Here is a 25,648-nt window from a genome sequence, read left to right on the forward strand (position 1 = left end):
AAGGCTATGGTTTTTCCGGTGGTCATGTATGGATGTGACAGCTGGACTGTGAAGAAAGCTGAGCGCCGAAAAATTGATGCTTTTGAACTGTGGTGTTGGAGAAGACTCTTGAGAGTCCCTTGGACTGCAAGGAGATCCAACCAGTCCATCCTGAAGGAGATAAGTCCTGAGTGTTCATTGGAAGGAATGATGGTGAAGCTGAAACTCCAATACTTTGGCCACCTCATGCAAAGAGTTGACTCATTGGAAAAGACCCTGATGCTTGGAGGGGTTGGGGGCAGGAAGAGAAGGGGACAACAGAGGATGAGATGGCTGGATGGCATCACCGACTCGATGGGCATGAGTTTGAGTAAACTCCGGGAGTTTGTGATGGACAGGGAGGCCTGGCAAGCTTGGGGTCGCAAAGAGTCGGACATGACTGAGTGACTAAACTGAACTGAACTGAACTGAGTCTTCTGCTGTATTTATACATTACATCTTCTTAAACCAATTGTCTGTTGATGGGCACTTGAGTTGTTTCCAAGTCTTGGCGATTGTAAATAGCATTGCTGTGTTAGTTTTTTAAGGAAACTCTGTACTGTTTTCTACAGTGGATGCACCAATTTACATTCCCACCAACAGTGTATGAGGATTCCCTTTTCTTCACACCCTCTTCAGCATTTATTATCTGTGGACTTTTTGATGATGGCCATTTTGACCAGTATGAAGTGATACCTCATTGTGGCTTTGATTTGCATTTCTCTGATAATTAGTGATGTTGAGCATCTTTCATGTGCCTGTTGGTCGTCTGTATGTCGTCTTTGGAAAAATGTCTGTTTAGGTCTTTTGCCAACTTTTTATTGGGTTGTTTGCTTTTTTGATATTGAGGTGTATGCACTGTTGTATATTTTGGATATTAACCCCTTGTCAGTTGCATTGTTTGCAAATATTTTCTTCCATTTAGTAGACTGTCTTTTTGTTTTGTTGATGGTTTCTTTTGCTGTGTAAAAAGCTTTTTAGTTTGAGTAGGATCACTTTTGCTTTTATTTCTTTTGTTTTGGGAGCCCAATCTAAGATAATGCAGCTATGATTTATGTCCAATTTGCCTATGTTCTCATCTGGAGTTTTATGATGTCGTGTCTTATATTTAGGTCTTTAACCCATTTTGAGGTGGTTTTTTTTTTGAGTTTATTTTTATATGTGGTGTGAAGAAATATTCTAATTTCACTGATTTACATGAGACTGTCCAGCTTTCCCAATGCCACTTGCTGAAGAGACTTTTCTCCTTTGTATACTCTTACCTCCTTGGTTAGAGATTAATCTGCTATAGGTGTGTGAGTTTATTTCTGAGCTCTATATTCTGTTGCATTGTCCTGTATGTCTGTTTTTGTGCCGGTACCATGCTGTTTTGATTACTATAGCTTTGTAGTGTAGTCTGAGGTCTGGAAGGGCTGTGCCTTCAACTTGATCCTTTTTCCTCAAGACTGCTTTGGCAATTCTGGTTCTTTCATGATTCCATATAAATTTTAGGGTTATTTGTTATAGTTCTGTGGAAAATGTCTTGAATATTTTGATAGGGATTGCATTTAATCTGTAGATTGCTTTGGGTAGCATGGCCATTTTAATAATATTAATTCTTCCAATTCAAGAGCATGGGATATCTTCCTGTTTTTTTGAATCATCTTCAGTTTCTTTTATCAGTATTTTGTAGTTTTCAGCATATAGTTTTCAGGCCTTTCACTTCCTTGGTTAAGCTTATTTCTAGGTCTCTTTTTTATGCAGTTTTATTTATTTATTCATGTATTACTGAAGTATAATTCATTTTCAGTATTGTGCCAACGTGATGCAGTTTTAAATGGAATTTTTTTTTTTTGCTTTCTCTTTCTGATATTTCATTGTTAGTATAAAGCAATGCAGCAGATTTAAATATATTAATCTTATATCTTGCCACTTTACTGAATTCCTTGGTGGTTTTTTTTTTGGTTTTTTTTTTTTTTTTTTTTACTGCACTGCACAGTAGGGATGTGTGCATCCCTTGACCAAAGATGGAACCTGTGCCCTGTGTAGTGGAAGTGTGGAGTCCTAACCACTGGACCACCAGGGAAGTTACCTTACTGGATTCATTTATTAGTTCTAATAGTTTGTATACAAAGTCTTTATGGTTTTCTGAATAGAGAATCATGTCTTCTGCAAACAGTGACAGTTTTACCTCTTCTCTTACAATTTGAATACCTTTTATTTCTCTTTCTTGTTGATTGCTGTGGCTTTCCAATATTATGTTGAATAGCAATGGTGAGAGTGGACATCCTTGTCTTACTCCTGAATTTAGTGGGGAGGCTCTCAACTTTACACAATTGAGTATTATATTGGCTGTGGCTTATCATAAATGACTTTTATTATGTTGAGATATGTTCTTCTATACCCACTTTGGTGAGAATATACTTTTCTATTTATAATAATGTGATCTGTTTTTCTAAAATTATTTTCCACAATGTAATGAGAGTTTTCTGTGTCACCAAATCTACTTCTACAACAGTAGTTTCCAACTGGGAGTATAACACGGACTCAGACCTACAAAGTCAGAATTTCTGGGTGTGGGCACCATGGTTTTTTTTTTGAAGTTCCATGGGTGAACTTGATGAATAGCCCTGGTTAAGGACTGTCATTCTGTGCCATTGTGTTTAATGACTGCATGAAACTCTATCATCAACCACAGGCTAGACTCTTCTCTGTTGCTAGGCATTTAACTTGTTTCTAGTTTACCACTTTTATAAACAAAGCCTTCGTGAACAAGTAGCTAAGTCTTTGCACACATCCATAAGCCTTCACTTTGGATAAATACTTAAAAATAGAACGCACATTTTAAAGACTTTTACCAAATGGCCCTTCCAGGAAGGTTGTTTCAAAGAAGTACCTGTTTTCCTGTTTGATACCATATTTTTTATTTTTGCCAAGTTGACAGGTAAAATATTTTTCATGTTACTGTTGCTTCAACATTTACATTTTTTATTACTAGTGAGGTTAAGCATTTTTTATATTGACCATTTATATATATGTATCTGATAATGAGTATGCTGCTGCTGCTGCTGCTGCTAAGTCACTTCAGTCGTGTCCGACTCTGTGCGACCCCATAGACGGCAGCCCACCAGGCTCCGCCCCCCCTGGGATTCTCCAGGCAAGAACACTGGAGTGGGTTGCCATTTCCTTCTCCAATGTATGAAAGTGAAAAGTGAAAGTGAAGTCGCTCAGTCATGTCCGACTGTTAGCGACCCTATGGACTGCAGCCTACCAGGCTCCTCTGTCCATGGGATTTTCCAGGCCAGAGCACTGGAGTGGGGTGCCATTGCCTTCTCCAGAAAATGAGTATAGAAAAGTTAATAGTGATTTGTCTCATCATACATTTTGTCCATTTTTGTCCTTGATTATGTATCTTTTTGTTATTTATAGGAACTCTATGTTTTTAAGACTACTGATGCTTTTATTATCATTTATTTTGCAATTTTTTTCATTTTGTTATTTGTCTTGATTTATTTGTGGAGTTTGGTACTGTATACAGTTAAATATCATTTTACTTTTTAATTAGTCTGTCATATTTGAATATTTTTTCTGGTTGTACATTTTAAATTCTATGTTCTAAGTATACAATAATTAATCTGTCGGGTAAACTGTTGAACTCATTTTTTTTTAATTTTTATTTTATATTGAAGTATCATTGATTAACAATATTGTGTTATTTTCAGGTGTACAGCAAAGTGATTCAGTTAAACATATACATGTATCTATTCTTTTTTCAAATTCTTTTCCCATTAGGTTTTACAAGATATTGAGCCGAGTTCCATGTTCTATACAGTAGGTCCTTGTTGGTTATCTATTTAAATATAGCAGTGTGTATTTGTTAATCTCAAACTCTCAATATATCCCTCCCTCAACCCTTCCTCCCTGATGAACCATAAGTTCATCCTCTAAGTATAAGTTTTTATAAAGTCAATCCTCTCAGTTTTTTCTTTCTTAATTGCATTTGGATGTTTGAAAAGACTTTCGGAAAAGGACCTCTGCCCCCTCACCTCCAACCTGGCCCCTGCACCCTTCTACATAATGCTGTTGAGTACTAAAGTCAAACGTGTGAAGTTAAATTGAGCACTGCATGATCCCCAGCCTTGCTTTTTATTGTGATTACTGCCAGCAAGTAGGCGGGTTTTAACTTAAGCTTAGTCTCTCTCTGCAGAGGAGGGTCATGAGGGTGCTTTTTTGGATTTATGTAACATTTTGGTCCCTTCCCCTAGGCAGCTTAGCCTTGATGTTAGTTAGATAATCTTGTTTCCATTGAGACCCAAGAGAATCTTCTATATAAATAGCTATGTGAAGCCTTTTACATCACGAAGTTCCACTGTTATCTTCAAATGGAAGAAGTCAGCAGAAAGTCCTTTGTTACCTGCAGAAAAATTGCTACATGTGTATATAATTTAGACTCAAGAAAAAAGTCTTCAGATCTCTGAAGTCAAGATAAAAGATTTTATCAATAAAAGATGAAGTTGTAAAAAGTAGAACAAATGAAAATAAAAGGCTGTAATAGACTCTATAGATTACTAGATAAATTCTGATCTTGCCCAGAGTATACAGTGTAACATGAACAAATGAATATATAAAATCTATACTTAGATGCTCAGTAATTATACCGTCAGAGGGACATATGTACAATTGGGCTCAATTAGAGAAACAGAAAAGTCCTGTTTAATGGTACAGTGGTACAATCTGTACCATTAAGATTTTCTTTCATTCTCTTATTTTCACCTTAAAAGTTACCATGATCCAAAAGAAATCTTGTTGCTGTACTCAAGGCTTTTATAGTCTTGCTGGGTTAATAATGCATCATTACCACAAAGTTTAAAAGGACCTAAAACACATACCCTGCTTGACACTAAATTGCTTAAGCAGGTGTTCTCATGAATAAAGGTCCACTGACATTTCTGAAATAGAAGGCTATTTTTTAAAGTATTTTAACATTTCAGAGTTTCCATATATTACATCTTTCGCTTTCACTACGTCTATGGAAAATACTTCCATCATCATGAAAATTATCTATGAGTTCCCAAGTATGGCACCCTGATGGAGCTAGAAGCTTCTATGATACAAGATAGTTTATAGTATTTTTCTCCTAACACCACTGTGGATGACAGAATCAAAAACTGATCAGACCTTAGACCATGGAATCAAACTATTCTAGAAGAAACATTTTAACTGTGACATTATTTTAACCAGCATAACTTTTTCTGATTAATGAGTTTGTTTCTTTCCCATCTGTATAGAATTTATAATTGAGTACAACACCTTAATCTGTTAAATGAGATTTATGTGATAAAGCCTTAAAAACTATTAAGCCTTATGCTAATACAAAATATTAGGTAGCATTAGTCTTATATAATGTAGGTATTTGCCCAGTGGACTTGCAAACACTTCCCCCAAATAAATTCTTTGGAATAGCTGGAGACAGTATGGTTTAATCCAGGCCTTGATCCTGAAATAGATAAATACCCTGTGATTAATTTATTAGTGGCAAGAGAGACATTGGAAGAACTGTCATTAAAGAACTGTTATTATTAAAGAGCTGTTATTATTAAAGAGCTGTTATTGACTTGTAAAGTTTTTCTTTAGTTGTCAAGCATTCTTGAGAAAGAATATGTACTTTGCCATAATATTTTCAATTTCTTGTAAAGTGAAAGTGTTAGTTGCTCAGTCGGGTCTGATTATTTGCGACTCCATGGACTGCAGCCCACCAGGCTCCTCTGTCCATGGAATTCTCCAGGCAAGAATACTGAAGTGGGTAGCTATTCCCTTCTCCAGGGGATCTTCCCAACCCAGGAATCGAACCTGGATCTCCTGCATTGCAGGCAGATTCTTTACCATCTGAGCCACCAGGGAAGCCCATTCCCTGCAAAATTCAGGGTCAATTCATGCAGATGAAATTCCTGGGATGTATATCTGGAGTAATCATGCCCAATTTCTAAATGAACTATCTAAATTAGATATTTCTAAGAGCGTATTTTTCTGATCACAAATATCCTGGCCATGGCAATAGTTTCTGTGATTGTACCCACTGTCCCACCAGGTTCTGTGGTGAGCAGCAGTGCACATTCTAAGAGTGACTCACAAGGCTAAGACTGAGATAGCCGGGCAGAAGCCCATAGCAGCCGTGACTGGGGTCAGGGCAGTTGTGCCATTGAACAGAGCGGCGCTGACTGGGGGGAGATAGAGCTCATCAGCACAGTCCTTTAAATGGATGAGATACAACATATTCCTTATCTCTCAGGTGGCTGCTGTCCCTGCTTTGTGGGAAAAGCCTCCCTCGGGGAGTAGTGGTTGTCTGCCCAGCTACTACCTAGGAAGACCAACAAAGAGCATCTTGCAGGTTCCCCTCCAAAAGGCCCCTCCAGATACGTCTGACAGTAAGCCACACAAGGGCCCAGGTGATGAGCCCTCCCAACAGCCTGGTAACAAAAAGAAGTTCAGAACCAGCAGCCGGAAAGCAGAACCTGTTTGCATGAGTCATTTCTGCAACCGCCATATCTTCCAGCAGCAGCTGATTGAAAAGCAGAAGAAGAAACTTCAGAAACAGCAGAAAACAATTCTGGAGCTGAAGGAAAACCAGCGGCTGGCAGAGGCTCAGCGGGCAGCAGGGCTTACACACCCACAGAGCTGCCAGCTGTCAAACCCGGGAGAAGATGAATGGGAAGGAGTCTGTCAGGTGCTTCCAAAGTATGTTCATTGTGTTGGAACACTCTCTGGAGTCTTTGTTTTTTGTTTTTTTTTTTTACTTTGTAGTCAGAAGGCTCCTGAATTTTACCCAGCATCCAGACTCCATAATTGCTTATTGTGCATGTGCAAAGCAGAGAGGCCCCATACGTTGTGATTGGTATGTGAGAGGTACCAAAAGGTATTTAAGGCAAATGGCTGCCTTTAAGGATCCAGTTGTATACAGTTAGCAACTGTATTGTAGCTGCCTTTGTCTGAGGAGCTCTGTCACTCTACCAGTAAAAGAGGAAAATGCTTACTTGCTCTAACTCGATTTCTGGATTCCTGATTATGTTTAGGGCTGAGAAGCCAGGTCAGACAATATCAGGTCTAAATGGAGCAGCCCTAAGGGATGGCTATTTACCTAGCTTAAGTCTGTAGTTGTTAGAGATAAACATCTTTGAACCTAGAATAATAGTCCAAATTTCTCAAAAGCTCTTTAAAATGGTTTTAGACATGCTTGTGACATACTCAGTATATGTGATAAATGGTAGGGTAAGAAGTGGGCAGTATGTATTGATCTGAAGCACTGGGTTGGGAGTCAGAGCACCTGACTCACATCATAGACTCAGGCCAATCACTCAACCTTTCCATGCCTCATTATGCCAATTTATTGAATGGGTATAATAATACATAGTTATTTCAGAGAGTAAGGATTAATTAAAGTTTGTAAAAGACTTTGAGTTCTGAAATTAGTGATTGGTCTGAATTCTTTTCCCTTTTTTTTCCCCCCAGTTCACCTGTTGCTTCCCTTGGGACTGAAGGTAGTGACTCCCGAAATTCTCTTTCTGGACCCAGAAGGAATCCAAGGCAGTTGATGGCGCCCCATCCTATACTGAAAGGCAGGGCTATCTCGGTGGGACCTGGGTTATGGTTATCTTTCCTCCTGGAGTAGGATATGTTGGGACTAAATCCTGGCAACTGTTGGGTTTTGAGACTTAGCAGAACCTGGTCAAAGTCTAAGATGGGTAGATACGTGACAAGTAGATACACCAGAGAAGACCATGACTTTTTCCCTACCCGTCCTGCCAAACTTTCTGGTCCTCCTGGCCAGTACAAAAACAAAACATTGCTGAAAGGTTTAATCATTTTTTTTGTAATTTGAGATTTGGATTGTGTGTTTAAAATGGGACAGTTCACAAAGAAATTCTGAGTAGCTTCTAAGAATAAACACTCAAGGTCACCTGTCATTGTACTTTTTAACATTAAAATACAGATCAGTTTATAGTAATCTACATCAAGTTATTACATCATTTTATAATGAACTGTGCCTTGATGACAGGCTTCTAGAATGAAATCTATAAACCAGACATTTTAATAGCATTTTTGATGTGCATAGGAATCATTATTTAAACCAAACCATACTATGAAAAGAGAAGCATTCCTTAGAACTCACCTAGTGAAACTGCTAGTTGTTTTTACTCTGTCCTTAGTCATGCACTGAACATATGTTTGTGTGAAGTGGTAGGCACTTTGACAATTTTATTGTGGCTTGTAAATCTGACTTTTTACCTGTGGTAGGATTGCTGCCCTGACAGGAAGTGATGTCACCAGAAGTACACTGTACCTGCAGTCCCTTCCTGTTAATGAAAAAAATCAGCCATCTGTGCATTGACTCTCTGCCAAGTTAGCAGTTTATGATCTCTTTGTCCATCATTAAGGATGATCAGGAAGTGCCCAGTTTGGTTTGATTATTTTTAAGAAATTATTATTTGATCAAAGAGTTAGCATGTTTTGGAACACCTGGCTATTTTCAGGTAATCTTTAATGACTAGCTCTAGAAAAGATGAAAAAAGGGCATATTACCACAGGCTCTGCCTCTTGGGGCTCTCACTTTAATCCTCTAATCTTATTTCTGCCTCCTTAAAGACAGTCTCATTCCTGCCATCTGTGTGCCACACTATTCTTTTTCCAGCAAAGCCAACACTTTATAAGAAATAGCCTGCTGGGTTTTTTTTTTAATTCTTGAAACTTGGACTTCAATTTTCTTCTCTGTAACACAGCACAAGGAACCTAAAGTAACCATTGGCTGAGTTAGGTGAGCAGAACTTGATACTCCTCCCACCCACGCCCCTCTGCATGAAACCTCAGCTGGTGACAGAGTCACATTATCAGGCCATCTTGCACATTTGCTTCTTTTGGATCGATATTTAATAAACTGTCAAGAACAGGAGTCTGACACTTAAATTCGTTCAGATGCCAGTTCTTCAGATGCCTAGTACAATTCCATTTCCTGCCCATCTGGATATCCCGGCCCTAAAACTAGTTTAAAATGTGGTCATCATGACCCCAAACCTCAGTTTGTTTGTTGTTGTTGTCACATATACAGACATACATAGTAACCTAGGAGAAAGTAGCAAATTCAATGGTATTTGAGGAGTGATTCTGTTCTCAAAATATTTGTTAGATGTAATTAAAGTTTTTGACATTCATTAAAGGAATTGCCAAATTGTTTCTGGATTTCACGTACTAAAAGTTTCTTCAAGACACATTATCTTATTTCAACCAGTGAACAATTCTAATAGAAATGTGAACAAAAACATAATCTGAAAATTGTTCATCATGGCCAAGGATGGGATTGTCAGTCCTTAACCTGTAGGATGTGTGTGTGTGTGTGTATATACCTATACATGCTGTATAATTACAATTTCTGTAATTGTATTTTTATATAAATTTTATGCACATATATATACACATATATGTGTGTGTGTGTGTGTGTGTATATATATATATTTGGCATTGTGAAACATAGAAAAGAAAACTTTAACACTAAATTTTACCATAAAATGGAGACATTTCTTTTCCAGTGTTCCTTATATTTTTTGGAACTCTTACTGTTTTCTAGCCATGGAAGAGAGAGCAGTTCAGCGAGCTGAACGTAGGCGGATCTTGGCAGAGAAGAAGAAAAAACAAGAAGAGGAGAAATTGGTAATAAATCAAGAATGCAAACTGAGGCAAGAAAAAGGATCTGTATAGGCCTTCATTAAAAACTGAAACCTAGGTTGTTTAAGGCCACTAAGACAGTAGCATAACACCAACTTTGGATATGGCTTTTTGCCTCCTGGCCTGAACTCTGTAATAGTTTCAGGAAAATGAAGAGAAGGAGCATCAGCATCATTAGTATAGCAACAATGAAATGTTTTGAAAGTTGATAGAGCTAGCAAATTAGGAGATTTACACATAACCAAGACTGATGTGTAACGGGTGAATGTTCAACCTGATAAGTTTACAAAGGTGGGTAATTTTTTTTTTTAATTGGAGGCTAATTACTTTACAGTATTATAGTGGTTTTTGCCATACATCAACATGAATCAGCTATGGGCACACGTGTGCTCCCCATCCAGAACACCCCTCCCACATCCCTCCCCACCCCATCCCCCAGGGTCATCCCAGTGCACCAGCCCTGAGCACTCTGTCTCATGCATTGATCCTGGACCGGCGATTCACTTCACATATGATAATAACATGTTTCAACGCTACCCTCTCAAATCATCCCACCCTTGCCTTCTCCCACAGAGTCAAAAAGACTTTTCTTTACATCTGTGTCTCTTTTGCTGTCTCGGATATAGGGTCATCGTTAGCATCTTTCTAAATTCCATATATGTGTGTTAGTGTACTGTATTGGTGTCTTTCTTTCTGACTTACTTTACTCTGTGTAATATGCTGCAGTTTCATCCACCTCATTAGAACGGATTCAAATGCATTCTTTTTAATGGCTGAGTAATATTCCATTGTGTATATGTACCACAGCTTTCTTATCCATTCGTCTGCCAGTGGACATCTAGGTTGCTTCCATGCCCTGGCTATTGTACACAGTGCTGTGATGAACATTGGGGTACACGTGTCTCTCAATTCTGGTTTCCTCAATGTGTATGCCCAGCAGTGGGATTGCTAGGTTGTATGGAGGTTCTATTTCCAGTTTTTTAAGGAATCTCCACATTGTTCTCCATAGTGACTGTACTAGTTTGCATTCCCACCAACAGTGTAAGAGGGTTCCTTTTTCTCCACCCCCTCTCCAGCATTTATTGTTTATAGACTTTTTGATAGCAGCCATTCTGACTGGCCTGAGATGGTACCTCATTGTGGTTTTGATTTGCATTTCTCTGATAATGAGTGATGTTGAGCATCTTTTCATGTGTTTGTTAGCCATCTGTATGTCTTCTTTGGAGAAATGTTTGTTTAGTTCTTTGGCCCATTTTTTGATTGGGTTGTTTATTTTTCTGGAATTGAGCTGCAGGAGCTGCTTGTATATTTTTAGATTAATTCTTTGTCAGTTGCTTTGTTTGCTATTATTTTCTCCCATTCTGAAGGCTGTCTTTTCACCTTGCTTATAGTTTAAAGGTGGGAAATTCTTAACCTTCCAAAGTCTTGATCTGGACTGCCAAAAGGAAATTTTGTAGGGGCTTCCCTGGTGGCTCAGCAGTAAAGAATCCGCCTGCGATGCAGGCAACCCAGGTTGAATCCCTGGGTCGGGAAGATTCCCTGGAGAAGGGAATGGCAATCCACTCCAGTATTATTGCCTGGAGAATTCCATGGACAGAGGAGCCTGGCAGGCTACAGTCCATAGGGTCACAAAGGTTCGGACACAGCTAAAGCGACTGAGCATGCAAGAAAAAATAAATAGTTCTAACAGTTTTGTTTGTTTTGGTGAAATGGAAGAAAATTTTTTCTTATACTGTGTATAGTTTGGACTTAGTATTTCATAAATGAAATAAGAACTAAAGAGTAATCATTTTATGATGAAAAGTTAATGGTCTCATTCATGTTCAGCCTCATCTTCCCAAGTAGAAGAGAATCCCTTTGGAGAAACAGTTAAGTTATACAACTGACCACCTGTTACTTGGGTTTTCTACTTTTAATACATAGTGCAGGCTTCTTCCAGAGACTGGGTGAGCACTTTGGTAGATAGTGGACTTTCCTCAACATAAACAATCTTATTTCTGTGCAAATTGAGGGTCTGATTTTTACAAATTCTAATCTTGATCAGGCCCAGTTAAAGGCCCAAGAGGAGGAGCGTCAGAAGAGGGAGGCAGAAGAAAAGGAGGCTCAGCTTGAGAAAAAAAGAGAAGAGAAGAGACTGAAGAAAATGGTTAGTAGTTTCTGTTTGGTCAGCCACCTATCCCATGAAGCCTGCTGTGTGTGATCCTATAGTCCTATGCACCTTCCCTCCCCAGAATTTCTGTCTAGAACACTCTTCTCTCACCTCCACCCTCTTTTCTACCTTACTTAATAACAACCTGCTCACTCCTCAGATCTTAACTCAACCCAGTTAGCCTTTCCTGCCTTGCCCCACCCTCCTTTCTAACCAGGGTTAGGTGAGATCCCCTTTATGGATTCTGAGTATATTTCCTTCAAAGTATTGGGTTGGCCAGAAAGTTCTATCCTGCATGCAACTGAAAATGAATTAACCCCTTTCCCAGAAGAGGAAGTAAAGTCCTTGAATGATGTTTATCCTTCTCCTTTCTATCCCCTAACTTAAATGCTATAATATAAAATTAACAGTACTGAAATACCATGACACAAAGTCAGTACATCTTTTGTTACATGATTAGAGAATAAGAGTGGAAATAGAACAAGATACATATACGCACAAACATACTCACAGCAAAATAAGAAGGGAATACTTATGACAATTCCAATCTTCATTTCTGTAACCAGTCAAGTGGATGTAGTTGGTATTTATAGTTACCTTCTTCCACTAGCCACTACCCCTTTGTCTTCAGTGAGCATCTCTGCTAGTTATGGGGTGACCTGAACCTTCATTCTGGAAGGGTTTGGCCTGTTAGTAGTCCGGCATGGATTGGGTTGTAGTTTTCCTTTCACCTTATCACAGGGCATGATAATACTAAAAGATACCCTAAGGGTTCTCCTGTATTCCAGTCATATTCTTCTTCACCTCCATTGAGGAGTAGTACCAATTCCCCCTTAGTGACCAGGGTCAGTCACCCCAGCCAGCACTTCCTTATTTACCTTTTGATTCAGAGGCTTGAGGAACCCACAAGGCCTAGGTGGCATTGTTTTCAGTTCAGTGGAATCATTGTGTATCTCCTTATGGAAGCATTCCCCCATTTGGAACCAAGATCTCTAGGCCAACAGAACATTTATTTGTAAGAAAAGGAAGCCAGAAATTTTCCTAGTGAATGGTGCCACTCCCACTTCTACCCCTAGCTTCCTGGAGAAACAGTACCATATATTGGATGCTGATTCAGAGTATAGACAGCCTTCTGGAGATCCTTACCCTAGGCCTGCAAGGTACTGCCACCTAACTGGTGTTGCAACTTGGTCTTCCAAAAGTCATAACACCATTCTGGCGAGCAAGCTGCTTCAGGGTGGTGGTAAGACCAGTAAATTCCATGTGTATGGGTCCATTGCTCCACTTCTTTTGCTGTCAAGTGAGTTCCGTGATCAGAAGCAATGCTGTGTGGAAATCACGATAGTGAAGAAGGCATTCAGTAAACCTAAGGATGGTCGGACTGCCATGACAAAACACCACAGAGCAGGTGGCTTACATGAGAAAACTTAATTTTCTCACAGTCTAGGAGGCTGGATGTTGAAGATCAGGGTGCTAGCATGGTTGGTTTCTGATGAGAGCTCTCTTCCTGGCAGCAGAAGACCACCTTCTCAGTGTATCGTCCCATGTCCTTTCCTTGGCGCATGTACACAGAAGGGGAGAGTGACAGTATGTAAGTTCTCTGGTGTCTCTTCTTATAAGTATACTAGTCCTACCCTTAGAGCTTATCATAAGTTATTTAAAATTCCCTCTCTGATAGTTCCAACATCTTTGTGATATGTGGGTTTTGTTCTGATGATGGCTTTATCTTTTCAGACTGTGTTAATTTCTTATTTTTTAATGTCTTTATTTTTTGTTGTTGAAAGCCAGACATGTACAGGGCAATGGAAACTGAGGTAAATGGGCCTTTAGTGTGGAGATTTGTGTTAATCTAGCCAGGAGTCAGTCTACGTTTGAAGTTTGTTGTTGCTATGAGCACCATAGACTTCAGTTTTTTCTAGTGACTATTTTTTTGTCCCCTCTTTTGGCTCTAGGTCTTCCCTTTGTGTGGTTCCCTGAGGAAACCTGTCTCTTGGCAGTCCTCCAGTTGTACTCCACTGTCATTATGAGGTTTGCTAGCACAGTGGTGTGCTGAGGATGAGTGGAGCATTCTCTAATGTTGTGATGAATCTCACTCTTTGGAGTGCACAGTATTGGCCATTCAGAAGAATTTTGGCTCTTACTCTAGGGTCAGAGATTTTCCTTGCCCCTGTGCTCCCTTCTTTCAGTCTGCACTGTCTCTGTCTGTGATCTTATAGCACTTCGCTTTGTGAGGTTCCTTCTACACTTAAATGAGATAAGGAGGTTATTCTGGTCAGAGTTCCCCTCCCCCAGTGGCAGCAGCCTCAGCCTAATGCCTTCAGGTGGTGCTGCTTGCAGATGAAGGCCAGAAGAAGAGTCTGGGCAGATTTTCCAGAAGTTGCTGTTCCTCTGCCCCAGCTAGACCCATGATGGGGACTTTATCTGAACTCTCCCTTGATCTTCCCTGTGAAAGTGTGGTGGAGTTCCTTGCTGTCCAAGGGACTCTCAAGAGTCTTCTCCAAGACCACAGTTCAAAAGCATCAATTCCTCGGCACTCAGCTTTTTTTATAGTCCAACTCTCACATCCATACATGACCACTGGAAAAACCAGAGCTTTGACTATATGGACCTTTGTTGGCAAAGCAATGTCTCTGCTTTTTAATATGCCGTCTAGGGTGGTCATAACTTTTCTTCCAAGGAGCAAGTGTCTTTTCATGGCTGCAGTCACCATCTGCAGTGGTTTTGGAGCCCAAAAAAATAAAGTCAGCCACTGTTCCCATTGTTTCCCCATCTATTTGCCATGAAGTGAGTGGGACCAGATGCCAGGATCTTAGTTTTCTGAATGTTGAGTTTTAAGCCAACTTTTTCACTCTCCTCTTTCACTTTGATCAAGAGGGTCTTTAGTTCTTCTTCACTTTCTGCCATAAGTGTGGTGTTATCTGCATATCTGAGGTCATTGATATTTCTTGTGCTTCCAGCAGTTTGTGCCTCATCCAGCCCATCGTTTCTCATGATGTGTTCTTCATATCAGTTAACAAAGCAGGATGACAATATACAGCCTTGATGAACTCGTTTCCCAATTTGGAACCAGTCTGTTGTTCCATGTCCAGTTCTGTTGCTTTTTGACCTGCATACAGATTTCTCAGGAGGCAGGTCAGGTGGTCTGGTATTCCCATCTCTTTCAGAATTTTCCACAGTTTGTTGTGATCCACATAGTCAAAGGCTTTGGCATAGTCAATAAAGTAGAAGTAGATGTTTTTCTGGAACTCTCTTGCTTTTTCTATGATCCAGTGGATGTTGGCAATTTGATCTCTGGTTCCTCTCCTTTTCTAAATCCAGCTAAACATCTGGAAGTTCATGGTTCATGTACTGCTGAAACCTGGCTTGGAGAATTTTGAGCATTACGTTACTAGCGTGTGAGATGAGTACAGTTGTGCGGTAGTTTGAGCATTCTTTGGCATTGCCTTTCTTTGGGATTGGAATGAAAACTGAACTTTTCCAGTCCTGTGGCCACTCCTGAGTTTTCCAGCATTCCAGGATGTCTGGCTCTAGGTGAGTGATCACACCATTGTGATTATCTGTGTTGTGAAGATCTTTTTTGTATAGTTCTTCTGTGTATTCCTGCCACCTCTTCTTAATATCTTCTGCTTCTGTTAGGTTCATACCATTTCTGTCCTTTATTGTACCCATCTTTGCATGAAATGTTCCCTTTGTGTTTCTAATTTTCTTGAAGAGATCTCTAGTCTTTCCCATCCTATTGTTTTCCTCTATTTCTTTGCATTGATCACTGAGGGAGGCTTTTTTATCTCTCCTTGCTATTCTCTGGAACTCTGCATTCAAATGGCATATCTTTCCTTTTATCCTTTGCCTTTCACTTCTCTTCTTTTCACAGCTATTTGTAAGGCCTCCTCAGACAACCATTTTGCCTTTTTGCATTTCTTTTCCATGGGGATGGTCTTGATCCCTGTCTCTTGTACAATGTCACGAACCTCCATCCATAGTTCTTCAGGCACTCTGTCTAACAGATCTAATCCCTCTCTAATCCCTTGAATCTGTCTGTCACTTCCACTGTATAATCATAAGGGATTTGATTTAGGTCATACCTGAATGGTCTAGTGGTTTTCCCTGCTTTCTTCAATTTAAATCTGAATTTGGCAATAAGGAGTTCATGATCTGAGCCACAGTCAGCTCCCAGTCTTGTTTTTTCTGACTGTGTAGAGCTTCTTCATCTTTGGCTGCAAAGAATATAATCTGTCTGATTTCAGTATTGATCATCTGGTGATGTCCATTTGTAGAGTCTCCTCTTGTGTTGTTGGAAGAGGGTGTTTGCTATGACAGTGCGTTCTCTTGGCAAAACTCTGTTAGCCTTTGCCCTGCTTCATTCTGTACTCCAAGGCCAAATTTGCCCATTACTCCAGTTATTTCTTGACTTCCTATTTTTGCATTCTAGTCCTCTAAGATGAAAAGGACATGTGTTTTGGGTGTTAGTTCTAGAAGGTCTTGTAGGTCTTCACAGAACTGTTCAGCTTCTTCAGCATTACTGGTTGGGGCATAGACTTGGATTACTGTGATGGGTAGGGTTTGCCTTAGAAACGAACAGAGATCATTTTGTCGTTTTTGAGATTGCATCCAAGTACTGCTTTTGAGACTCTTTTGTTGACTATGATGGCTACTCCATTTCTTCTAAGGGATTCTTGCCCACAGTAGTAGATATAGTGGCCATATGAGTTAAATTCACCCATTCCAGTCCATTTTTGTTTGCAGATTCCTAAAATGTCTATGTTCACTCTTGCCATCTCCCGTATGACCACTTCCACTTTGCCTTGATTCATGGACCTAACATTTCAGGTTCCTTTGCAGTATTGCTCTTTAGAGCATCAGACTTTACTTCCATCATCAGTCACATCCACAACTGGGTGTTGTTTTTACTTTGGCTCTGTCCCTTCATTCTTTCTGAAGTTATTTCTCCACTGATCTCCAGTAGCATATTGGGCACCTACCAACCTGGGGAGTTCATCTTTCAGTGTCCTATCTTTTGGCCTTTTCATACTGTTCATAGGGTTCTCATGTTGTAGCCACACATTCTGGGAAACAAACTCACTCAGAAGGACAATGCAGATAGTGGAGTGCAGTTTATTACACCGGCGAGCCCAAGGCAAAGTCTCCTCTTAGCCAAGGACCTCAACCAGCATTTGTGAAAATCTTTTATACCCCGTGTGTACATGTCCAAACCCACCACCCTAAATTCCTTGAGACTTACATAAACTAAGGAAGGGTAAATACAATCCCAATAACCCCATCACTCATGTGCTGTGTGCTCAGACAGTTGAACAATTAGCCAATAATCAATAAGCACAAGGTTACACTCCGACAGGTACAGAGAAATTTATGGCCTGTCTGGAGGAAGGGATGATTAGTGTATATGTTCTCTTAGGCGATGAGTAACCTGGATACGATCTTCAAGATTCCCCAGTCCGGAGGGGGTCTTATCCTTCTGTTGTCGTTTCCATAGACACTAAACACAGAGTTCAGAGTCCATTGGAGAGATGACCGAGCATGATCAGCATGAACAGGCCTAAGATGGAGTCCAGGCCCTATGAATTCCTTCTTCACTCACGGCAAGAATACTGAAGTGGTTTGCCATTCCCTTCTCCAGTGGACCACGTTTTGTCAGAACTCTCCACCATGATCTGTCCATATCGGGTGGCCCTACATGGCATGGCTGATAGTTTCATTGAGTTAGACCAGGCTGTGGTCCATGTGATCAGATAATTAGTTTACTGTGATTGTGGTTTTCAGTCTGTCTGCTCTCTGATGGAGAAGGATAGGAGGCTTATGGAAGCTTCCTAGTGGGAGAGACTGTCTGAGGGGGAAACTGGGTCTTGTTCTAAGGCGGCCTCTGGGAGGTCCAAAGTGTTAGTCGCTCAGTCATGTCCGACTTTTTGTGACCCCATGGACTGTAGCCTGCCAGGCTCCTCTGTCCTTGGAATTCTCCAGGAAGGAATACCGGAGTGGGTTGCCATTCCCTTCCCCAGGGATATTCCCAACCCAGGGATCAAACCCAGGTCTTCTGCATTGCAGGCAGATTCTTTACCATCTGAGCCACCGGGAAGCCCCAAGGTCCACAAGGGGCAGGTTAAATATGAGACACCTACTAGACATCGAAATGAAAACATTATATAGGCACTTGAATATGTAAGCTTGGATATCAAGATTACAGTAAGGAATCTGGCCATCAAAAACATGTCAGTGTTTTAATGCTCTAGACATGAATGAAATCAACTTGGGATATTATGTGGAGAGAGAAGAAATGCAAAAATCCAGGATCATGTCTGAGAGTATATGAATAACTACTCAAGAGGCTGAGCTAGTGAGGTAGAAAGAGTAGCAAGAGAATTGTTATTGAAAAGCTGAGAGAAAAAAAGTATTTCTAGAAGGAAGTGATGGTAGTTAACTGGGCTAAATGCTGCTGGGTACAGTTAAAAAGAGGACAGACAAACTTTTATTTGGCAACATGGAGATTGCTCATGACATAGACAAGAGTGCTTTTAGTGGACTGCTGGGAAGGGAGCCCCATTTCAGGAAGTTGATGAAAGAATAGGTGGTGAGGCAATAGAGACCATGCATGTGGTAGAGGTCACATGGGGTCAAAGAAGAACTTTTGTTCTTTTTTGTGTTATTTTGTTAAAAGATGGGCGGTACCAGTACATATTTGCATATTTATGGGAATGGTCTAGTAGTGAGAGAAAAAATCATGATACAGTAGAGCAAAGACCATAAATTACAGGAGTGCCTAAGTGGGAATACGTCCCAGAGCACAATGAAAGGGTGACTTATAAAGGATCGAAGGCAAGGTGTGAGAATGGTGTCAAAAGTTCATCAGGCACTCTGTTATTCTTCTTAACCTTGCTGTAATTCCTTGTCTTTCTTTCAAAGCAGTAGTGATGGAAATATATATATATGTATATATACATACATACATATATGTGCTTCCTTGGTGGTTCAGACAGTAATGAATCTGCTTGCTTATGTGGGAAATCCAAGTTTGATCCCTGGGTCAGGAAGATCCCCTGGAGAAGGGAATGGCAACCTACTCCAGTATTCATGCCTGGAGAATTCCATGGATAGAGGACCCTGGCGGGGTACAGTCCATGGCGTCACAAAGAGTTGGAAATGACTCAGTAACTAACACTCAGTTTTCATTTGTATGTGTGTGTATGCAAGCATGCTTACAATTGTGCCTGACTCTTTGCAATCCTGTGCAAAGAGGATACCCAACAAACAACATGAAACAAATGACTCATTTGTTTCATGTTGTTTGTTGAGTAATTTAAATCAGAAAGATACCCTGATTTTGTGTTCCTTTTTAGCCTGAGTGAAGTATGCTCTGTAAAACCTTAGGTGCATAGATCACCCTCCACCCCCACCCCCGCCCCCCACCCCAGTATAAGCGTCATCTCAAGGCAGACACTTTCGTTTCATGTTATCCTCCCAGTAAATCTTAGATGCAGGCATTATGGACATTTTATATACAAGTAAGTGGAAAATATAGTAATAATAGTAAAACACAATCAACTATATTGAGGAATCCTTAATCAAGGCAGGAAATACACATCTAAATTGCTATATATGAAAACAGAATTTTGGCTCAAGAAGATCTCTTGATCTTCTACTAATGTTTTTCTACTTTTCCATGGAAAAGTGGAATTTTTTTTTAATCTACAAACAAATAAATGCTGGAGACAGTGTGGAGAAAAGGGAACCTTCCTACAATGTTGGTGGGAATGTAAATTGGTGCAGTCACTATGGAGAACAGTGTGGAAGTTCCTTAAAACTAAAAATAGAGCTACTGTATGATCCAGCAATCCCACTCCTGGGTATTTATCCAAAAAAGTCGAAAACCCTAGTTGGAAAAGATACATACAGCCAGTGTTCATTGTAGCACTATTTACAATAATCAGCACTATTTACAATAAATTTACAATAATTTACAATAATGGAAGCAACCGAAATGTCCATCAACAGAGAACTAGATAAACAAGATGTGGTACATATACCGTGTGGAATATAACTCAGTCATAAAATAAAAGATCAAAATAATGCCATTTATAGCAACATAGGTGGACCTAGAGTTTGTCATATTGAGTAAAGTAAGTTAGACACAGAAAGATAAATATCATATGATATCGCTTATATGTGGAATCTAAGAAAAGGGTACAAATGAACTTATCTACAAAATAGAAATAGAGTTTCAGAAATAGAAAACAAACTTACGGTTACCAAAGAGGAAAGGTGAGTGGGATAAATAAATTAGGAATTTGGGGAAAGGGATAAGTTAGGAGATTGGGACTGACATATACACACTACTATAATGTAAAATAGATAACTAATAAGGACCTGCTGTGTAGCACAGAGAACTTTACTTGATACTCTGTAATGGCCAGTATGGGAAGAGAATCTTAAAAAGCATGAATGTATGTATATGTATAACTGACTCACTTTGCTGTACACCTGAAACTAACACAACATTGTAAATCAACAATACTCCAATAAAAATTAGTTAATTAGTTAAATAGGCCATTTCCCCCCACAAACCATCTGAAAATGGCTTTGCTTAAGATCCTACAACACCAGCCATAGAGTTGTATTATAACTGAAGATAACTGGTGTGCATATGCATAGGATTAGCCAAGGCCAAGGGCTTCTCCAGAGACTGTCTGTGTTAGATACCTGTCTGCAATTTGCAACTGCTGCCTTGATGCTAGAGGGACATTTCAGTGGATGTGAAAATGGCCACCTTTTGTTTTCCTCCCCGCTTAACTCTTGGCTGTCTCTTGTTGGTCTTGGTGGTGCTTTAGTCACTAAGTCATGTTTGATTCTTGTGGCCCCATGGAGTGTAGCCCACCAGGCTCCTTTGTCCATGGGATTCTCCAGGCAGCAATACTGGAGTGGGTTGCCATTTCCCTCTCCAGGGGATCTTCCCAACCCAGGAATCAAACCCGAGTCTCCTGCATTGCAGGCAGATTCTTTACCAATTGAGCTATCAGGGAAGCCCTTGTTGGTCATAAGAAGATTCTTATAAATAATTTTTGTTTCTGTCCACTCAATTCAATATATAAAGTGTCTGTAATAAAGATTATGAGGGTAATTTTGGTAATTTAATTCTTTGGAGAATATGGACATTTCCTTTTCAGTGAGAAATGTGTACAGATACAAGTAGTTTGGCTTGGAAGATCAGAGCAAATATCCCTCCCATATTAGAAATGTTCCAGTGCCTTCTCTCTTTTTTTTCCCCCTCAGAGGAGACTCAAGACTATTAAGTAGTTTGTCAGAATCAGCCAATTCACTACAACCATTTTCTTCAAGTGAAATTGTAGGAAATGAAGACAAAGAAGCTTAAATTAAGAGTTTTTTTAGTTTTTACTGCTGAAACTGACTACTGTGAAGAAAGTGTGAAGTCTTTGCTTTTACTCCTGTGACTTTCATAACAGCCACCACTGTACTTTTAATGGAGTATCTTTGAAGTTATTCATATATAAATTTCTACCCCATGATCTAAATGAAGGGGCTATATTTCTGTTTTCCATAATAATAAGGAGGAAATAGTGATTTCTCTCTTAACTGAATGTTTTACTTTCTAGTAACTTCGTGAGATGTAAATCATTTCTGTGAACAATCCTGAATAATTATTCAAAGGATATGCATAGCTCTGATTCCTGTAGGACTCATGAGGAACTTTTTCTCCCCTTCTTGGCAGAGTTGCTTCCTTTTTTTTTTAATGCTCCAGAGTTCTGTTACCATGATTAACATGCTATTTGGTGGTTACATATTCAAATTAAAGTAATTAGTGATTTGTTGAAATGAAATTCATGAGTTTTCAGGTCATTGCATCTTTACTTTTTGTTCAGTTTTATTGAGGTGTAATTGACAAAACTGTAAGTTACTAAAATGTACATACAATATGGGATTCCCACTGGGTTAATTAATATGTCCATCACCTTACATATTTATTGTGCATGTGTGTAAGAACACTTACATTCTTCTCACTTAGTAAATTTCAAAATTGTGAGAATATTATCAACTATAGTTACCTTGTTACACGTTAGGTTCTCAGACCTTATTCATCTTGTAACTGAAAATTTGTACCCTTTTTCTGGGCCTTGCCTATTTCTCCTACCTCAAAAGGCACTGGCATTTCTCTCTCTGTTTCTGTAAGTTCAACTTTTTTTTTTTTAAGATCCGCATATAAGTGATACCACTCAGTGTTTGTCTCAGTCTTGCTTATTTTACTGAGCATAATGCCCTCAGAATTTATCAATATTGTCAGTAATGATAGTATTTCCTTCTTTTTTAAGGCTGAGTAATATTCCATTGTGAGTATCAATAGTAAATTTTTTTATCATGTGTCACTGGATACCTACTTTGTTTCCATTCCTTGGCTATTGTGAATAATGCTTCAATAAATACAGGACTACACATATATCTTTGAGATCGTGATTTTGTTTCCTATTGGATATATACTCAGAAGTAGGATTGCTGGGTAATATGGTAGTTCATTTGTAATTTATTGAGGAACCTCCATACTGTTTTCCTTAGTGGCTGTACTAGTTTACATTCCTCCACAGTGTACAAGGGTTCCCTTTTTTCCACATCCTCATTAGCATTTGTTTTCCCTTGTCTTTTTGTTAATTGCCATCCTAACAGGTGTGAGGTGATAGCTTATTGTGGTTTTGATTTGTATACCCCTGATGATTAGTGATATTGAGCACTTTTACACATACCTGTTGGCCACTTGTGTGTGTCTTCTTTGGAAAATAGTCTGTTCAGATCCTTTACCCATTTTTTCAAATGAGTTTTTTGTTGTGTTTTTTTTTCTTTTTTGCTTTTGAGTTATGGGAGTTCCTTATATATTTTGGATATTAACCCTTTACTGGATATGTGGTTGCAAATATTTTCTCCCATTCCATAGGTTGTGTTTTCATTTTGTTGTTGGTTTCCCTTCCTGTACAGAAGCTTTTTAGTTTGATGTAGTCCTGCTTATTTATTTTGGCTTTTGTTGCCTTTGCTTTTGGTGTCAAATCCAAGATTTTTGATTACTGATTCAGTCTCTTTACCAGTAATTAGTCTGTTCAGTTTTCTAATTCTTCATGATTCAGTCATAGTAGGTTGCATGTTTCTAGGAATCTATCCATTTCTTCTTATGTTATCTAACTTTTTGGCATTTAATTGTTTATAGTAGCTTTTTATGATTCTTAGTATTTCTCAGTTTTCTGTAGTAATGTCTTTCATTTCTGACTTTGTCTTTTTTTCCCTTAGGCTAGCTAATGGTTTGTCTGGGGGGGGGGGTTGTTTGTTTTTTTTAACAGTTCTTAGCTTCTGTGATCTTTTAAATCATCTTTCTAGTCTCTATTTCATTTATTTCTGTTTTAATCTTTATTTTCTTCCTACTACTAACTTTGGGCTTAGTTTGTTCTTCTAGTTCCTTGAGGTGTATAGTCAGGTTGTTTATTTGAGATCTTTTTTCTTAATGTAAGACTAAACTTACCTAGTAGAACTGCTTTTGCTGCATCCCGTAAGTTCAGGTATGTTGTGTTTCCATTTTCATTTTATCAGATTCTTTATTTAATTTTCCTTTTGATTTCTTTTATGACCCTTGGTTGTTCAGAATCATGTTGTTTAATCTCCACATATTTGTGAATTTTCCAGTTTTCCTCTTATATTAATTTCTAATTTTATAACATTGAAGTTGGAAAATATGCTTGATATGATTTCAGTCTTTTTAAATTTATTAAGACTTGTTTTATGGCCTGACATATGATCTATCCTGAAGAATGTTCCATGTACACTTGAGAAAAATATGTATTCTGCTGCCAGTGGATAAAATGTTCTGTGTATGTCTACTAATTCCATCTGATGTAACTTGTTGTTTAAGTCCAGTGTGTCCTTGTTGATTTTCTGTTTGGATGATCTGTCCATTATTGGAAGTGGCTTATCAAAATCCACTACTATTATTGTATTTCTGCCTATTTCTCACTTCAAAATGTTAATATTTGCTTTATATATATTTAGGTGCTCCAGTGTTGAGTGCATAAATCATTTAAATTGTTACGTCCTCTTGATTGACTTCTTTATCATGATATAATGTCTCTTGTCATAGTTTTATATAGGCTTAATGTCTATATTGTCTGATATAAATATAGCTACCCCTGCTCTCCTTACAATCCAAACTACCTGTTTGCATAGAGTATCTTCTCCATCCCATCACTTTCAGTCTGTGTGTGTCCTTAAAACTGGAGTGAGCCTCTCATTGAAAGCATATAGTCAGGTCTTGTCCATTCAGCTACTCTGTGTTTTTTGAATGAAGGATTTAATCTATGTACATTTAAAGTAATTATTAATAGGTGTTGGCTTGCTATTTTGCCATTTTGTTAATTATTTTCTAGCTCTTTTGTACTTTCTTTTTTTTCCCTTTCTTCCTCTCTTGAATTCTTTTGATTATATGTATTGTGCTGTGATTTATATTTTGTATATTTACTGTAAGTTTATTGTTTGTGGTTACCATAAGGCTTATATAAAACATTTTGTAGTCATAACAGTCTATTTTAAGCTGATAACTTTGAATGCATAGAAAAACTCTACATTTTTACACTTCTGCCACCATATTTGTGTTACTGTCACACTTTACATCTTTTTATATTGTGTATCAAATTATTTAGTTGTTTTTAATTATTTTATCTTGTTACCAGAGTTTTAAGTGAATCACCATTACAATACTGAGTATTCTGAATTTAACAATATATTTACCTTTATTAGTAGGTTTATACTTTAATGTATTTTCATATTACTGATTAGAGAACACTGTTCCTGGGTAGAATATTCTTAATTGGCAATTTTTTCTTTCATCACTTGAATATAACATCCCACTTCTCTGGCCTGCAAGGTTTCTGCTGAAAAATCCACTGGTGGTTTTGTACTATATATAAGTTACTTTTCTCTAGTGTTTTTAACATTCTTTGTCTTTAATTTTGGACAATTTAAAGTGTCTTTGTGTGTGTCTCTTTAGATTCATCTGATTTGATACTTTTTGGGCTTCCTGAACCTGTATATCTGTTTCATCAAGGTTAGGGAAGTTTTCAGCCAGTACTTCTCCAAATAAGCTTTGTGCCCTTTTCTCTTTCTGGGACTCCTATAATATATATATTCTCCCTTTGATGATAGCCCATTAGTCCCTTAAGCTATTTTCACTTTTTCTCATTATTTTTTCTTTTTGTTTCTCTGATTGGATGAATTCCACTGTTCTGTCTGTAAGCTGGCTGAATCTTTTTTCCTTCAGTTTTCTAGTCTAGTTGAACTCCTTTGTTGAATTTTTTAGTTTAATTATTGTATTCTTCAGCTGTGTGATGTTTGGTACTTTTAAATATTTTCTATCTCTGTTGAAATTCTCACTTTGTGCATTGCTCTCCTGACATCAGTTAGCATCCTTATCACCATTATTTTGAAAACACTATTGGGTAAATTGGACTTCCATAATTGTTCAGATGGTAAAGCGTCTGCCTACAGTGCGGGAGACCTGGGTTCAATCCCTGGGTCGGGAAGATCTCTTAGAGAAGGATATGGCAACCCACTCTAGTATTCTTGCCTGGAAAATCCAGTGGATGGAGGAGCCTGGTAGGTAACAGTCCATGGGGTCGCAAAGAGTCGGACACGACTGAGTGACTTCACTATTGGGTAAATCACTTACCTCCATTTCATTAAGATTGGTTTCTGGAAGTTTATCTTGCTCTTTTGTTTGGAACATAGTTCTCTGTT

The 25,648-nt window shown here is 38.7% G+C and overlaps 1 protein-coding gene across 6 annotated transcripts in view; it reads left to right on the forward strand.

Moving 5' to 3' along the window:
* Positions 1 to 25,648, forward strand: part of CCDC191 (coiled-coil domain containing 191) — an 88,122-nt gene that overhangs the window by 43,204 nt on the left and 19,270 nt on the right. For 4 of the 6 annotated variants that reach the window (XM_043874038.1, XM_043874041.1, XM_043874040.1 and 1 more), the window contains 4 exons: positions 6,287 to 6,732; positions 7,504 to 7,610; positions 9,614 to 9,696; positions 11,756 to 11,857. In XM_043874038.1, the coding sequence (XP_043729973.1) occupies positions 6,287 to 6,732; positions 7,504 to 7,610; positions 9,614 to 9,696; positions 11,756 to 11,857 (738 nt within the window). The remainder of the gene's footprint in view (positions 1 to 6,286; positions 6,733 to 7,503; positions 7,611 to 9,613; positions 9,697 to 11,755; positions 11,858 to 25,648) is intronic. The other 2 variants (XM_043874043.1, XM_043874039.1) reach the window with 2 other exon arrangements.

Source organism: Cervus elaphus, chromosome 19 (assembly GCF_910594005.1).
Source record: "Cervus elaphus chromosome 19, mCerEla1.1, whole genome shotgun sequence".
Classification (NCBI taxonomy): Eukaryota; Metazoa; Chordata; class Mammalia; order Artiodactyla; family Cervidae; genus Cervus; species Cervus elaphus.